The sequence below is a fragment of the Austrofundulus limnaeus genome, unplaced genomic scaffold (genome assembly GCF_001266775.1).
Source record: "Austrofundulus limnaeus strain Quisiro unplaced genomic scaffold, Austrofundulus_limnaeus-1.0 Scaffold483, whole genome shotgun sequence".
NCBI lineage: Eukaryota > Metazoa > Chordata > Actinopteri > Cyprinodontiformes > Rivulidae > Austrofundulus > Austrofundulus limnaeus.
In genome coordinates, this window is record NW_013952885.1 from 218,795 (window position 1) to 237,017 (window position 18,223).

Here is an 18,223-nt window from a genome sequence, read left to right on the forward strand (position 1 = left end):
CTCTGGTACTGCTCACGTTGACCCCAATCTGTAAATCTTATAACTTCATTTCTGGACATTTATGTTTTGATTTCTTTGTATGTATGGATCACTTGGGTTGTTACCGACATCTGGTGAAAATTTCATGTCATTAGCACCTCTAGTAATGTATTTACTGAGAAAAATGGTGACGTGTTCAATACTTATTTTACCCGCTCTATATGAAAGTCCACTGGTGACAGACTACCAGCTGAGAAACAGGTGGACAAACAGGAAGAGAGGTAAATTTACTGTTACATCAAAGTACAAATTTCCAATATTGTTGGGACAGTAGTTTGTCTGTAAAAGGAAATCAAGGTACACTAGTACATTAGTGCCAGACTGAGATTTTTTTATTAGAAGAATAAAGTCATATTACAAGAAAAAAGTGGTACGAGAATAAAATCATATTACAAGAATAATGTCATTTGCACACTCAATTCAGAGTCCTGCTATAAATAATAATTTGATGCTGATGTGTTAAAAGATTGAGTATTTCATTATTTGTAAAACCAATATCACAGTATAACTTCACAGGACACCTCACATTACTCATTTTAACACAGTGGAAAGACTGCTTTTTCATGTAGAAGTTTTCATAATATTGATTTTATTTTGGTAACATTTTGACTTTATTCTCATAAAATAATAATTTTATTCCAATAACATTTGACTTTATTATAAWATTATGAATTTATTCCAGTAATATTTTGACTTTATTCTTGTAATATTTTGACTTTATTCTTGTAATATTTTGACTTTATTCTTGTAATATTTTGACTTTATTCTTGTAATATTATGACTTTAATCTCGTAATTTGACTTTATTCTCGTAATATTTTGACTTTATTCTTGTAATATTTTGACTTTATTCTTGTAATATTTTGACTTTATTCTCGTAATATTTTGACTTTATTCTCGTAATATTTTGACTTTATTCTTGTAACATTTTGACTTTATTCTCATAATATTTTGACTTTATTCTCATAATATTTTGACTTTATTCTTGTAAATAAAAAAAGAATAATTCTTGTAGTCTGGCCCTAATTCTCCATTGTAAGTTATAATAAGACAGCTATTTTTTTGCCTTGCTTTTCATTGGAACATGATACAGCACATGATGCATTTTCAGAATGTTTCAGATTCTTCCTCATTCTTTCCTTGACTTTTTATTGATTTATTTTTTACACTGTTAGGAACAAATCACCATTTATAGCCAGTTAAAATGCACCATGCAGTGCACCTACAGAGATATTTTATTATCAGCTTTGCTGTGTGACAACTGTGTCCTGACTGACTCTGATTGGTGTGCTGACAAGAAGGATGTGTCACCTTGTTTTATTTCCAGTTTGTCAGTTGATGTCAGTCAAATGTTCTGCAGTACGCGTTCACCAATGTTGCAACCCTAAAACCACAGAGCTTCCTCTGCATCGTTTTAGTTTAACCCCTTTAACGGTTTCTGTTCGTAATAAAATGGGAATATAAATCTGTGAAAACGAATGTGACACGCGTGTGTAAATTTTTACAAATGCGAGCGCCAACATAAAAGCAGGCAGGACTAGGGCTGCACGCTTCGCTGGGAGAAATTATATAAGACCCAAACGTACGTCTACAGGTCGGAACTGCTACTTTCAATAGCATTTGTTTTGGTCTTGAGGAAAAGGATAGCATTATTTCCCCATCTTAAATAGTTCACAGCTGCCCGGTGAGTCTTCAAGAGGCCCGTGCAGCCGTAAACCGGGAGGCCGTCCATTAAGAGTTAATGGATTCACTTTCACAAAAGGACCTTAAAGCCACAGTTCTCAGCACTCCGACTCTTGTGGTAAAAATAGAAATGCTGCAGAAAGGACGGATGCAATTCGCAGTCCTCCCTGTATCTGTCGCACATCCTGTCCACCTATAGTCGACCTGCTTTTTCCTCTAAACATGAAAGCACTGACACAAATTCCCCTTTTGCTTCCCAGACACAATGATTAAATCTCATGCAATTATAATTATTGTTGTCCCCACATCACTGCCATATCACAGGAAGCATCTTGCATTGCATAAGAAGCCATGCAGCGATTTAATCTGATCTGTGWGTGAGAGAGAGACAGAGAGAAAGAGAGAGAGAGAGAAATGAAATGCTTTGGCATTCGGTCTGAACAATTACTAGAAAATTACTTTTGGATCTAAACACTAACTGCAGTTTATTACTGTTCTTATCCAAGATGCCAAATCTGAAGGGTGTGTTTAATGAACATGAAATGCTTCTCTTCATTACAGATGAAACACTGACAGATTGTTATGATCGGGAACCCCCAAACTGCCTCTTACTGACCACTTGATGTGTTTATCTGTGTGTATGTGTGTGTGTGCGTGCGTGTGCGTTGCTGTGGTGTGAACTGTTTCTCAGTGAGTGGGCACCAACACTGGAACAAGATGGGAGGAAGTGTTTCGGAAAGCCTTTTTGTTTTTTAGCTCGATCAAACAATGGAGCGCTTATTGGGTATTTATTTCCCAGATAGCCAGATGAGAGAGCGCCTCAGTATGAGCGCCCGCACTTCAAACACTTCAGAGAAATTATCAGCGAAGGCGGAAACAACTTCCAAGTGCTGATATTTTTTGTTATATAACAGCTGTGCAATTTTTTGTTGTTGTTGTGGGAGATGCAGAGGATGGAGGTTACTACTTTTTTTGCTTCTTCATCTTATTTATTTTTGTTGTTGTTTGTGTTTTTGTTTGTTTTTATGACAGTTCTAAAAAAATGTCGTACAAACTGTTGTGGCATTTTGTTGATTACATTAAAATTAAGTCTTCCCCAATCTTTTCAGCTTTTCAACAAAAACGTGTATGTTAAAAGGTGAGTTTTTTAAAGCCAATGCTAATATCTAACATTTGTTTACTTTGTTTTTTTAATGGTTTTAAATAAAAAATAGAACAAACAAATGTATATTTAACAACCCTTAGAGAAACTTGTAGATCTAAAAGAAATGTGTGACCCATCACTTCGAACCGAGAATTAAGTCTTAAAGTGGTGTCTGGAGAAACAGGCAGCTAAGGTGCTTTGGTTAAAACATTTCCAGCAATTGCATTTTGTCGAAATATAATGACTAAATACCTTATTTGTGAGTTGTTTAAATTAAATATCTGAAATATAATCTTGAAGAATTTTTTTTTAGCAGTAGCTCCAAAAATTGTATTTTGAGCATAAAACCCTTACATTTTTGTCATTTTATTTTGGCGAGCTAGCAAAGCTTCTTTTTTTTTTTATTTTCAGCTGATAAATCATAATATCTATATTTAATTTAAAATTACATCAAAAATGATCCTGATTAGTAAGACAAATCAAGGCATAGTAGTTATTTGACTTGTTTCTTTTGTATTATTTTTAAAAAAAAAAAGTATATCAAATTGATGCCGTGTTTCATTAATGAGAGCTATGTTAACACTTAACCAAAAGATTCTCTTAAACACCTCAAAGATTATTATTATTTTTTTTTATTTTTTTTCTTCGTGAATGGTTACGGATTTGGAATAGCCCAGCGGGTCGTGTGATTCAACAGAACCATCCAAGTCGGAGCATGTTGTATCAGAAGTATGGCAAGCCGTTGGGGCCATAAATCGGGCGTATATTTACGTGCAAATCCGAACGCGCGGTGACCCCACGTGCGTTGCCGTAAATAACGTGCAAACGCRCGGTGGGTTAGGGTTGGGGTTTGGGTTAGGGTTAGGGTAGAAAATGCCACCGCACGTTATTCAATGCCACCGCGTGTTCGCACGTTATTTACGGCACCGCGCGTTCGCACGTTATTTACGGCACCGCGCGTTCGGATTTGCACGTAAATATACGCCCGATTTATGGCCCCAACGGCTCTCCATACAGAAGGCCTTGAACACCCAACAGCATGCTGATGACACTTCCTCAAACTAAATCCTGCCAGCTTCACTTGGAATAACTGTCAGTGGTGGTTACCTCTCTGACTCTCCTGTCATCCAAACGTTTTTTATTCTGAAGAAAAAAGAAACCCCCACCTCAAACCTACATGTATTCTGTAACTGCAGTTCTGTACACAGAACCAGCTGAGCAGGATGGGTCCACTGAGAGATGCTGTCCTTCACCTGATGTTACTTTCTGAACCACAGCTTAGCTTATTTTATCCTATCCAAACCTGTTTGAGACATTCACAGGTGGGGAGGGGATGTGTTTCTGAACACCTGCCTCAAAGTGAGTAACCCTTCAGCCAGGCACACCTACAAATGATGTCCCCCTCCCTGCACACTGAACGATCCCAACCAAAACAGGAACTCTCTGGCCCTGAGCGGTGGCTTAACGCAGTCCTCCTCTCTCCCAAATCCTCTTTAGACACGACGCGAGKTCCCTTCCCCTCAGCCAGAAACAAGTGCCATGTCGAACCGCGGTCGCRTCTGTGTCCTTACCGTTCTGAGCCGAGGCGGGGGGCAGCGTCAAGTTCCCCAGGAGGACCACCGCCAGCATCAGGGCGTGAGGACGCATCGTTAGGGCTCGACGAGAAGGAGCAGGGGTGTCAGGGGCGGACGAATGTGGGAGGAGAGACCGTGTAAGGCTGTTGATCACGAGATCTAGTGAGATGGGCCCAGCATTGCACCGGGAGGCTCTTCAAATAACAAAATAAGAATAATTAAAAAAAAAAAAACCCAGATGGTTAGAAAAAAAAACGTCCGTGGAAATGTCCTCCCTGATTTCAAAAAATAAATAAATAAAAAATAAAAAAGACCTTCTCTGGGTGAAAGGTCCGGGGCCAGCGGCTCAGGGAAGCCGATTTGCGTCCAGGCGAGCAGCCTGGTCGGGATGTGCAGCTGACAAGGATGTCTCTCGGATGTCAGGGAGGCTGTCCACGGCGAGGAGGTTCCAGAGGATTCAAAGATGCGCACGCCGATGCGCATTTGCGCCTCCACACGGCGGGTCGGTGATTAAAAAAGAAAAAAAAAAATAATAAAAGTAGGTACAGCGTGCACGCGCGCGGACGATCCCCGACGGCAAGTGATGATGAAGCCCAGAAAACATAAATGTGTTATCAGCACCGGTCTGTGTTTAACAGCAAAGGGAGGAACAGATGCTGGTGAGGGAACCGACTGGGGGGGCTGCGCGTGCCCAGCGCGCTCATGACCGTGAACACTCTCTCACACACGGTGCGCGCACGCTCACACATGCTCACGTATGTAAATGATCGTGAACTCATCATTTGGATGATGACAAAAAGCACAGCGTGACATTTAATGATGCTCTTCTTTACACAGTCTTCATGTTTCTTTTCACTGAACAGCAGATTTGTCACGAAAATCTGAAACAAAAGAAGAAGCTCAAATTAAAAGGTCAAAAGAAAAAAAAATCCACACTTGCACTTTTCTTTGGACAAGAGGCATATTTGTCTGTTTGAAGCTACTTTTTAAGTGAAGGCTATTTTGTGTGTGAGGGACTTACAGTGACGTTCTTGAGCTCAGTGAGGTCATTTATAAATGATGTCATCAGTGGCCTGGGTGCTCTCAGGCTGCATATCCACCCCCCTTGAAAAGTTCAACATGGCCTCCTGTAATCCTCGTCTGTCCTTAATCTGTGCTGCTGCTCCAGCGACCTCATGTGGGGACAAAATGCCAGCATGGGTCTCATCTCACCTTATGTGTCAATGAACAGAGACAACACCTGCCTCCGTTGGTTATACACATTTCTATGTAGAGCAGGTGAAATGCCATGTTTAAAAGACCTTTCAGTTCCAGTTTTGGCCGTCTTTTATCACATTCAAACATTCATGCATCAGTGTATTTTCTGTCTGGTTACAAACACATAACAACAAACATTGTAATTGCTGTGACTATTGACACTTGTTTTGAGCTTCTGGTACCTCCATGTTCTGCCAATCATAAGATTTATTGCCAAGAAACATTGTTACAACAAAGAAACAATCTACCAAACACAAATGTCTTTATTTTTTTTTTTTGTGCTAAGTTGATATGAAAATACCTGTTCAGTGATGCAAAGGCCAACGTTTTTAACTTTTTTAAAATTTAAGTCATCCTTTGAAGCATGAGCTATAGATCTCCAAACAGCACTGGCTTTCCTCACGCTTCGTCAAAATCCCCTTGTTGTCTGTATGTATCGCAGTGTTTTGTGAATTTTGTTGTATAGTTAGTACAATATTTCTAATCAAGCCTCCCATTTTGATGTATAATTGACATGTCTTCTTAGAAAGGTGTGCGGCATAAAAACTGACTAAATCACAACAAAAACCAAATAGAATCTAAAGGGTTTTAAGTGTATGTATTTGTACCCTAACTAGAATTAAGGTGATTTACTTGGTATTTTATAAACTGTCTTGTAGATTTATCATACAACACATTTTTTGTAGTTATACATAGATTTAGTTCTAACGTCTACATTTGTTCTTCAGTTTTAGGTTAAATTTAGGACTRCATCCTGACTGTTCAGCATAAAGTCTTGTCGTTTGGTAACTGAGGGCATGTCAAAGGGGATGTCAGTGCTGAATAGCAGAACAAACTTCCCTCCACTTTACAAGCCCTTCCTCCAGTTTATCCATGGACGACCACATTTCAAACGTGACCCCACCTGAATTCTCACAGAGACCAATGAGACGGCGAAAGCTCCGAGCAGTCGGCACACCCTTCTTTGTTCCGAACCAATCCGAGCGGACGTGTAGCGTTTGGCCCGAGGGTAAAACTTACCCCTGGATGCGTTACTTACGCATCACTAAGCTGCTGTCCACAACGGTGGACCCTCTTCTGGGCTTTTTGCTGCGCTCGTCCTCATTCGTCGGTCAGTCTAGTATGGAAAGTAGACAACAATGGCTCGCCAGGCTGAAAAATGAACTTAGCAACAGTCCTCTGGTGTCCAACGTGGCGTTCGGTTTCATCCTGATGGGACTGGAGAAGCTGGTGGAGCTGGAGTTCGAGTGTCCCTGCAGCCCTACGTGGAACGGAGTGTTTTCCTCGGCATTCTTCGTCATCCCTGCCGTCATGGCCTTCACCTTGATGCTGATCATTCAGGGATGCAGGTGCAACACGTGGTGCAAGAAAACCGTGTCCCTCTCCAGCGTCGTTCCCGCGATCGTGTGGCTCATTTTGCTGTTCCTCGACGGCCAGTACTTTGCTTGTGCCATGACAGACTGGGAGGGAAGGTTTGTACTAGTTGACAAGGCAGCTCCACAGAAGTGGTGCGAGCCAATTCGAGAGGAAGATGCCACCCTGCAAGAACTAATGCTCCGTTCTCAGCAGCTGTTTGTGTTTTCTCAGGTGAGGGCCATCCTCCATGTTGCAGAGAATTTTGTAAAGTTGAAGCATCCCCCCCCAGCCCCACTACACTGGGCTTATTTGTCTTTGGTGTTGGCTAACTTTCCTGTTCTGTGTCCAGGTAATAGGAATAATTCTCCTTATTTTCATCTGTATGGGTCTGGTAGTGTATGTAATCAGAGAAACCTGCCAGCAAGAAGTGGAGATGCAGGATGCAGATGTGGCTGAGCTCACTGTGCTCAGGATGAGCTCGCTACGGACCAGAACTTCCCAAGAGAACTTACACCCCCCAACACACCTGCCTTGCTGACACAGAAACTTTGTAAAAAAAAACAAAAAAAAAAACCGAAAAAGACTTTTTTTTTTATCATTTTTTAATTTTTTTATTTTTTTAGTGTGCGATTTGAAAATATTCGCAAACATATTGGTGTAGATTCTCAATCATTCAGGTTATGGCTTTCAGAAGGGTGCAAACATAAGGGAACTGGAGTCATTTTTAATTGTTTTTTTAAAGAATCAAATAATAATAATTTCGGACATACAGAGTGTGTTTATATGCAATAATAAATACCTATAAGTATGCATTCACCCAGGTATTCTGACACATTGGTGGAAGTACTTACATGTCAATAAATGTGTATTTATCATTTTTGGAAAATGTATCTGTTTAGTTTGTCTGTTTGTTTTTGTCACTGCAGTTAGGATTAAATTCATGTCTGACTGCAGATAATRATGAATTATTTTATATAGACAAGCAGCAGGGGGAAACAGTCAACTTTGTTCAAACCCTTACAGAAAAACCATATGTGTATTTTTTACGTGACCGTATGAACCTGATGAAAATGTTACAAAAATTCCACATGAGACATGACTAAAACATGTGTTTTACATGTGATTTTAACACGTTCTGAAAGGTGAACGTGATATTCTATATGTGATGCTCATGTAGTTTTCCTGTTTGCATGTGCTCACCTGCAGATTACCACTTGTTTTTAGCTGATTATTTCTCGAGTGTGAGCATCAGCACACAGAAATCATTGAAATTACCTCAAARCTGTTCAGAAAACGTCTCACACTAAACGGTCAATCACTTCTTTTCTATTATTTTTGGCATTAATTTTCATAAGCTAAGTACATTATTTACAGATCCCAGCTTTACATTTTATGAAATGTTTGCTAGTTGCTCAAATTTTGATATATTCTCTTTTTTTTTATAATTTTTTACTGTTTTTATTGCCTTTTTGTTGACTGTACAGTTTTAAAAGGTATCTGGGCAGCTAATAGCTGGCTAATATTAGTTGACTTGTATTGTTCAATGTGCACGCTAAGAGTGAGAGAGCATTTTATATTGTAAATTTTATAAGTTTTGATTCGAATCCTGTGGCAAACTAAACTGAACTGTCATAACCCAGTCTGTTTTATATGTTTTACAAATGTGAAGCTAAGAAAAGAAAAAAAGTGGACACAAGTGGGATTCAAAGAATAAATCTAAAACTGTATGTTTATTACTGTTTTATATTAAAGTGTTTTTGTTGTTAAAGGAAAACCCTCCAGAAGTTTGTGGTCATCACTCAAAAGACATTTTTTTTAAAGTTAAAAAAGATATCTTGTGTTTGTGTGGATTTTTTTTGAACACGTCTGAAACAAGATGAATATTGTGACAATTGGGATTATTCATGCAGCAGAACAGTCTCTGCAGGCTCTATGTTCTCAGGGAGGCAGAACCTTTTTCTCACAGACTGTTCTTTTTTTTTCTAACACTGATCACGTGCTGCTTGAGTGTTGAAATTGGAGCAGATCCTGCATGTTTATCCTCTGGGAATGTTTAGTGAGGATTTCCTGTATGGCCTGGAGGAAGTTGTTRCTTTTAATCACTTTGTTTACCTCACCTTTTAACACAGCAGGATGTTTCAGCTTTTGGCAAATTCATGTAAATATACCAAAGAGACTTGCCTCGTTATTTTGAATACTTCCATTTCCTGTTTTGTTRTTGGTGACCCGTATGCTTCATACAGTTCTTGACTAAAGTTCTAGTTTTTGTAAGAATTGCAGAGTTTCAAGTCCAAAGTTTATAACAAATATCAAGCAGCAACAAGAAAAAATACTTCTAATCTTTGGGGAACAAATTATTTTTTAAACTTATTTCATTGTTTTGTGACCAAAAAAAAAACCACACTTCTAAATCGACTCTTTTAAAGAGTGACAGATTTCTTCAAGGCTTGCTCTATTTTCACTCCGATTTGTTCAATAAATGTCATTTATAATTTAACAAACTCACTTTGAAATTGTCCGTGTCATTATTGAACACAGCTGAAAGAAATTACTGCATTCAGATCGTGTTCTGCACAAAACTAGTTAATACAATAACAAAACAAAAAAAAAAACATCACACATTAGGGCTTTGATAAATTAGGCATTTAGACTTAATAGTTGATCTAGCAGTCTTTTCTTGTCCATAAAATACATTTTCAAAAAGTGATTTGAATGAGTTTTAAGACAACCCTGTTTTTGCAATTCATCTCAAATTAACATAAATTTATGTAATTAACATTACCTAAATCTTCAGTTTTATAAATTTTGAACTTATGTTTTTTTATATTTGAATTCAGTTTGACATTTTTCTTTTCAGCACCAGTGACCCCCCTGTGACTTAAAAAGGCAGAAGCAGGTAAAGATTATGGATGGGTGTGTTTCTATTTTTAATCATTTTTACTTTTTGTGTTTCAGCATATAAAACCTTTATTAAGCCTGCAAAGGCACCCAAAATAATCAACACCACTGACACTAAAAATAAACATATACAGAATGTATCAGGGTAGTCTGTGGTGAGCAGCTCCTTTGTGTCTCATGACAAACTTTATCCAGAAGATGGCAGTGTCCATTGGGTTCATTGGCTGATCTTTGTGCAGTCTGCCAGTCGGTGTGTTCATCCTGTAAGATGGCTCATTCAGGACCTCCTAAATATGCTGCTGGAGTTCTGTCAGGTCAGTCAAAAATCTGTGGAAGACTCAGTGCTGGAACTTTGTGACAAACACCATTTATTTCTCCACAAACAACAAATAATTTAATCCTTCAGTCTACAAATAGATTATTYAGTGGCATCAAGCACCACTAATATGTTGCTAAAAACAGACACACATTACATTTTCATACTCAAAAGCAAACTTAAAAGCCTAGAAAGAACTATTGTAAAGAGACATTGCCTCTCTTAGTCAGATTTAACTTTCCTTTTAAAGCACAACCTGAAGCAACTCCGCAGTAACCAAGAGAAAAACAACAACAGAATCGCTGCAATTGTTAGTAAAAATAAGATGACATCTACAGAGTAGTAGATGTACCAGGGCAGTCTGTAGGACTCAGTTCTCAGGTGAGCAGCTCCTTTGTGTCTCATGACAAACTCGATCCAGAAGACGGCTCGTTCTAGAGGCTTCATTGGCTGATCTCTGTGCAGCCTGGACAGTCTCTGCATGTTCTGCCTGTAGGAGGGGTCATTCAGGACTTCCTGGATTGTTTTCAAAAATGTTTTCCTATCCAATTCAGAAACGTCCAAAACCCTTGTGACACCTTTCGCTCGCAGTCTGGAGAGATTGTCAGCTTGATCAAACACGAAGGGAATGCCTACGATTGGAACCCCGTGATATATGGCCTCATAAATCCCRTTTGTTCCTCCATGACTTATAAACAGCTTAACATTTGGATGCCCCAGCAGGTCATTTTGTGGCATCCAGTCAAGCATTAGAGTGTTATTGCCCAARGAGGAGGGTCTGTCACCTTTGTACCTCCAGATGACATTTTGGGGTAATTCAGCAAAAGCTGCAGCAATCTCTTCTGCTAAGTCATGGGGAAGATCTCCAATCAAAGTCCCCAAAGACATGATTATGACTCCGTGTTCTCCGGCACTCTGYACAAATTGCTCCAAGTGCTCGGGAAGTGGTTTCACAGGTTTACACTGAAATCCTCCCATATAGATGACATTAGGCATGGTGGGACGAGGGAACTCAAACACAAAGTCCACYCTCATGAGCCACAGGTCTGCAGCCTGAAACAGAGAAAAGTAGTCCACGTCTGGGCCAAAATAGCGCTTGGACAGCACAGAATAATGGGGCCCAACTACCTGCTTGTACAGATGCATCCGCATAGTGTAAAAGATTACATTTMGCACCCTCTCAAAGAAAGTCATTCGATCTGTTAATTCTGAGGGTGGAAGTGGGACATAGGACAGAGGAGAGGGTGCAATAGCGAARTGTGCCTCACCGTGAACCGTCCAGCGGGCATTGAACACAATTGGTAAGCCAAGGTGGTGAGCCAGAAATACACCTCCACCGTTTGCAGGATCTGTCAAAACCGTGTCATAATTGGCTTCTTGGAGTGACCGCATCAAGTCTTTATCTTCAAACATGTACACGATCATTTCACAGACTTTTCTGTGGAATTCAAAGAACTTGTCTTTCAACTCCATGTCCAAAGCAAACCGGGCCCACGCAGACCCGCTGCTTCGCTTGATTCGAATCACTTCGGACACAAAAAGGCGGTAGAAGTCCTCATTCCCACCGACAGTGAAGTTCACGGTGACTGCCTCGTAGTGCGGGGATGTTTCACTGATGTACCAGCTGTCTGCGCTTCGAAGGACGGTCACAGAGTGTCCCTGTGAGTGCAGCTCCTCAACAAGTACCCTCATGTTCACCCAATGGCTGCCATCGTGTGGGAAAACCAGAACTTTCCCAGCACGAGCAGGTGGAGCCACGACGAAGAAAACCGAGAAGATGGACGCGGAAAACAGCGCCAAGAACATCTTCAAGTCTTCTGTCTCGGCCCTAACCTGAAATGGAATCTGAAAACAAAACAACACAAAACTCAGATAGTTGTTAATGTTTCAGGAAATTCAAGCACAAAGGTGAACGATCGGTGAGCCGTGAATACGGCTCTGCTGTTCTGATGCACTGACTAGTCTCATGTGCAGGGAGTGTTCCTGCTGACAGCCCTCACGTGTTCCTAACACATGGAGTCTTTCTAAGGAAAAAAAAAAAAAGACTGCCAAGAGCTCTGCCTGTGTTGTCAGACTCCTGTCTTTCTGAGCAGAGACATCACGATCCAGTTAAACTTGAGTAAAATGGGAAGAAATACATCTATGCTGCAAAATGCTTTTTTTTTTTTCCTCAAATGGTTTACAGTTTACCCAATGATCTGAGCCAACAAAATGCTAATTTCTCACAGTATCATTACCTTGGAAGAAGAAAGAGTTGCTCCTCTTGCAGCGCTGGGCAACTGCTCTTTCCACGTGAACTGCACACAAAAACCTCCTTTGCATAACACGTCTTAGCAGAGTGCTGAAATCTAAACCCGACAATCTGGGCTGTAAAGAGCTGAAGACTCCAAAACACTTCCTTGTTACAACTGTCCCACCCTTAAAACATGTTTTGTTGATAGATTCTTGTCTGACTGCGGAACATTAGTCACAGCAGTAAACCAGAAATGCAGAGTTAAGATAGATGTACTCCAGGCCTTTAAAGTTGTTTTTTACATTTCCTGTTTACTCTGAAAACCTTCAGTCAACCAGTTAGTTTTTTTGTTTATACATAACAAAAATTAGGCATTAAGCTACAGTTTTTAAACTGTACTTTCTATATGCTGCATGTTATCACACAGGAAGAGCAGCAAACTCTATGCATATCCTGTGACCTAAAAAAACAAACTGAAGTCCTTCCTGTTCATTAGATTCACTTGTGGTATTGGTTTCCTTCCCTTTTATATGAAGTTACTTGCTCAACCTCAAGAAAGTACAGCGGACTTAAGCCATAAACTTAAAACGAGCTACAAAGCAGCATCTACAAATGCTTGAAAAGGCAAAGAAAGTATGAAGCTCACTTAGCTTGTTTGTAGGTTTAACTGCCTGCTAAAACAAGAAAAGAATGAAGACTGCGACGGACTGCTCCTTTAAATCACAAACACCTGCATTAGGCTCTGGTTCAGACAGGTTTTATTCAAGAGAGGCTACCCACACAACAAGTTGCCACCTGAGGCAGGAACTCCACCTCCTATATTTTAGAGCAATCAGGTGAGTCATGTTCAAAGAAGCCAGATGAGCTGCACTTTTTGTGTCACAGCAGCACTGGCAATATTATTTTATTTCATGAAACTTATTTTATTTCATGAAACTTGGTCCCAATACTCTTTGTTTTTAATGGCCCAAGAGTCACAGCTCATCAGGGTGATAAAACAGAAACAAATCTTTCTTGAGGAGAAACCACAAGGCAGTCAAGGCTCTTTTAACAATATAGTGAAGTAGAGTTCTCCAAAGGGGAAATAAACATAATGTAAAATGTTGTTACTCTTCTCATTATGAAACATTTGATTTATAAAATGATAACTTGTAGTTAAAAAGAAAGTATAAATCAAAAAATATAAAGAACATTATTTTGTTTTTTAAAGAAAATAAAATGTCTCTTTTGAGAAAGGTCTTTTTAAACCAGAGTCAAATACAGGTGGAAATGTTTATTTACCCTTTGGTGAACCCTACAGTGATAAACCTTTTTTTTTACTTTTCCCACGTCTGTGTTCTTTATCCTGCAGTTTCATTAGATTATTATATTGTAAAGGTAAAAATGTACTATAAAACCTATTGCTCAAATCATAAAGGACAAATGGAAAGCAGATGTATGTGGGTGGCTGTGGCTAAGTCGTTAAGAGAGTCGTCCTCTAACCAGAGAATTGGCGGTTCGATTCCCTGCTATTCATTCATATATCGAAGTGTCCCTGAGCAAGGCACTGAACCCCCACTGCCTCATGTGTTCCATCAGTGTATGAATGTGATTTAAAGCATTGATTAGTCTCTGTAAATTGATTTGTACATGTTAGTTTTGTAGAGATAAAATGTGTGAATGGATAAATGAGGACACAGACTGTAGTGTAAAGCACTTTTGAGTATCCTGTAAACATCATGACTTAAACAAAGCTTGCATTTCCTGTTCCAATGTTACCAATGGTTTTGCTTTCATGAACAAAATCTGACATGGATTTAAAATATTACAAACACAAAAGCACATTTACTTTTCACGTAGCTGACAATAACTTCAAACATTCAGTTACAAAATTTAAAAAAAAAACATATGTACTATGAAATCAGTTTAAACTGATCTTTTTTTCCATTACCATTTGTAGACAGAATTAAAAAAATCAAAAATATTTATATATATTTTTACATGTGTATTTGGATAAAAAAATTACCAAGTGACACTTCAGAAAGTTCTCTGATGACATACAGTAAACATATGTAACTTCTAAACATTTAGTCATGTTTTATTTTTGGCTTACACATCATCTTATATAAACACCTTAGTAATATGACAATCGTTAAAAGCACCAGCAGTAGTACTGCAGTCAGGAAGAGGACTACATCTACAGAGTGGTAGATATACCAGGGCATTTTGTAGGACTGTGCTTTCAGGTGAGCAGCACCTTTGTGTCTCATGACAAACTCGATCCAAAATAAGGCCGTGTCAATGGGCTTCATTGGTCGATCGTTGTACAGTTGTGAGAGTTGTTGCATGTTCGATGTGTAGGAGGGCTCGTTCAGGACTTCCTGTAGAGCTTTCAGGAAGTTGTCATCTTTGTCCACTGTAGCCAGAGTAAGAATTTTAGCTGCCCCCTTCTTTTGCAGATGAAACAGATTGTCATAATGGTCAAAATATAAAGCAATTCCAAGGACTGGGACTCCGTAACACATGGCCTCTTGGACTCCATTTGTTCCTCCATGAGCTACAAATAGTTTTACCTTTGGGTGTCCCAATAGGTCTTTTTGTGGCATCCAGTCAACCATTAAAGTGTTGTTTCCCAATGTGTCTGGTCTTTTGCCTTTAACGCTCCAAATGACTTTCTGGGGTAATTTAGCAAAGGCTGCAGCGATTACATTAGCCAAATCATCAGGAACCTGACGCACAAAAGCTCCTAAAGACATAATGATGACTCCGTGTTCTCCAGAACTCTGCACAAACTCCTCCAAGTGCTCAGGAAGTGGTTCYGGAGATTTACAGTGGAACCCTCCCATGTACACAACATTAGGCATGGTGGGACGTGGATAGCCAATCACAAAATCAGTCCTCATCAGCCAAATGTCTGCATCAATTTTAATCTGATCAAAATCATAATCAGGCCCGAGATATTTGTCACATAATGGTTGGTAGATAAATTTACTTGTTAAAAAGCTTTGTATTTGGTTGGATTGATAATGAAGCACGTTTTTAACTCGTTGAAAAAAAGTCATCTTATCAGTTGATCCAGACATTATAACAGGAACATATGATAAAGGTGAAGGAGCGATGGCAAAATGAGCATCTTCAGGCATCAACCAACGAACATTATAAACCAAGGGAAGATTAAAATATTTGGCCACAATAGCTCCATTGCCCCAGCAGGGGTCAGTAAGAACCAGGTCAAACTTGCTTTCTTTGATTCTCCTGATCAACTGTGGATCTTCCAGCAAGACTGAGACAAGTTCCCTTATGGCGCGGTGCATTTCAAGATATTTGCTCATCATTCCTACAGCAATATCATAAATACTGCTCAAGGAGAGATCCCCCCGTTCAAGTTTGATGAAGTTAACTAAAAAATCATTTGCAAACTCCTTATCTAAGCTACTTTCCACAGGTACGGTGATGGTACTGTAGTAGGAGTTTTCCTTGATGTACCAACTTTTGCTGCAACGTACAACAGTAAYGCTGTGTCCTCTGGAGTGCAAAGCTTTAAGGAGAACATCCATGTTTATCCAGTGGCTGCCTTCAGCTGGGAAGACCAAGATGTTTCCACCCTGACACACACTTGGAATCAGGAACAGCAGGAACACAACACTGCAGGAACAGATCGGCCTCATCTGAAATGAACGAATCCGACAATCAATTGACCAAACCAAATTACAAATAATTATTACTTGAACAGTTTATCTTTTGTATTTCTCCTAAACATAAAACTAAATATTGCACAAAAGATCACAATCGCCACGTGAAGTATTTACATTTTTTTCCCATAGTCTTTTACTCATTTACCCAGATGTTTAACTACTCCACAAACATTTGGTAAATACAAAAAAGACTTTTTAAATAAATCAAAGCATTTGAACTTACTGTCAGTCGTGTTTGTCCAGACAAGACTTGTGTTGTAGGAGGGTTGTGTTCGACCACAGCAGATGAACAAATCTAAAGTGTGTGGTTATAAAAACTGTAAAGATAAGGAGCAATGCTCTTTATCCAGGCAGGTGGTTGAGATCCAAGGATAAAACTGATCAACCTGTGTACAGAGAATAGTGATAAGTAACTGACGAACAGGACCAGAACATGGGTGTGTTAAGTTTACAGTTTGTTTTGTAGTTATTAGGATTGGGCAACATAATTTTTTAATTACGATTAATTATGGAATTTTGCCAATAACTAATATGATGATTATTAAATGACAACTGCACTTGCATGTAGTCAACGTTGTGGCCTTGGTCCGCATTTTCTGGCTTTCCGCGTGCTCTGTTTTATGTTGTTTCTGGCAATTGATCAAGTTTGTAGATTTTTCCTTGTTCAAAAGTAAAATCAGTTTCCAATTTGTGGAAGCTGTCAAGCTGTATTTTTGGAGATGGAAACACATCTTGAAGTTGTTGCGGTAACAGTATCAAACATAAATTGATTGAGCAAATAGACCATTTTATAGTTAAAAAGTAGTTACTAATAGGTTTTACAGTTACAGACCAAACACAGGTTTATTGGGAAAATGCTGAGATTGCTATGGAAATGCCACTGAAATTGAAAATTTTCAACCAATTCATGCCATTATACAGACCTGATGTATTTGCAATACAACAATCGTTTTTGTTTTAGTTGAGAATCAAAAATCAAAAACTTTAAAAATGTTATTTCATCGTTCATTTTCCTGTGGGATACAAAAGGACAACACATTGATCTTTTTTGAAATTTTGACTTAACCCCACATCAAAAATCAGACGTTTAAACCATCCTGCAGACTCATTTGATTTTGATATTTGTTTTTTATTTTTTCTTTAATCAAATGTGTGACCCGGAAATTGTTTTCATGTGATTGAGACAGGCAAGACACACACAGAGCTCTCTTCTATGCGACCAACCTCCACTTCTGCACACCCTTTTCCATGGGTGTGTCTTTAACAGTTTTGTTGCAATAAACTCCACAACCTTGGGAAAATAAATGGAAATTTTCAAARTTTGGAAGGCTTTTACTTTGAAATTCTATATCAAACATTACTCAACTTTGGTGGGCCAAATCTAGAGGTGTTCCACAATGACCCTAAAGCAAGACTGGTCTTTGGAAACTAACAGTTTTGTTTTAATTTTAATGGAAACCTTACAAAAACAAGTTGACATTCCCAAATAATAATAGAAATTACCACACAAAACAGTGACAAAAGCAAAAAAAAAATTATAATTCATATATTTATAATGTAGAGCAGCAACAATGGTGTATATCAAACAGAGTCAAAACATAAAAAACATACTGAAGTTTATTTTTAAAATAAATTTTACCGACAAAAGACGTTTACTGCTCTCTGGATATGGGGACAGGTTTAAAACTTTTCAAGTACCCCCGGCTGCAGACTGCGGATTAGGATAGACGGGGTCGGACGTCTAATGGGTGTGGTCATGGCTCGCAGGAAAGTTTAATAGGAGGCTTAAAAAATTGGGAGTGGTTAATTTTAGTATTTAGCATCTGGGGTTGGTTAATTTTAGAGTTGAGGGCGGGGTCAGACATCCGACCCCGCTTGTTATCCGACCCCGCCCCATGCCAGCTGTCTGCAGCCAAGGGTTATTCAAATTTTTTGTGGAAAAAGCTGAGCAGGACAATTGGTTCCATGACGGCTTTGACTGCTGGATCAGAACTATTTATATATTTTATATATATATTTTATACAGTGGTTTGCAAAAGTATTCATACCC

The 18,223-nt window shown here is 39.0% G+C and overlaps 1 protein-coding gene and 2 pseudogenes across 3 annotated transcripts in view; all 3 read right to left on the reverse strand.

Moving 5' to 3' along the window:
- nptnb (neuroplastin b) overlaps positions 1-5,100 on the reverse strand; it is a 46,897-nt gene extending 41,797 nt beyond the window's left edge. Inside the window, exon 1 of one of the 3 annotated variants that reach the window (XM_014025539.1) lies at positions 4,437-5,100. In XM_014025539.1, the coding sequence (XP_013880993.1) occupies positions 4,437-4,512 (76 nt within the window). In that variant the 5' untranslated portion in view covers positions 4,513-5,100. The remainder of the gene's footprint in view (positions 1-4,436) is intronic. The other 2 variants (XM_014025538.1, XM_014025541.1) reach the window with 2 other exon arrangements.
- Positions 5,101-10,295: 5,195 nt separating this feature from the next.
- Positions 10,296-13,729, reverse strand: LOC106529996 (UDP-glucuronosyltransferase 2A2 pseudogene; annotated as a pseudogene).
- Positions 13,730-14,294: 565 nt separating this feature from the next.
- LOC106529997 (UDP-glucuronosyltransferase 2A1 pseudogene) overlaps positions 14,295-18,223 on the reverse strand; it is a 7,769-nt pseudogene continuing 3,840 nt past the window's right edge.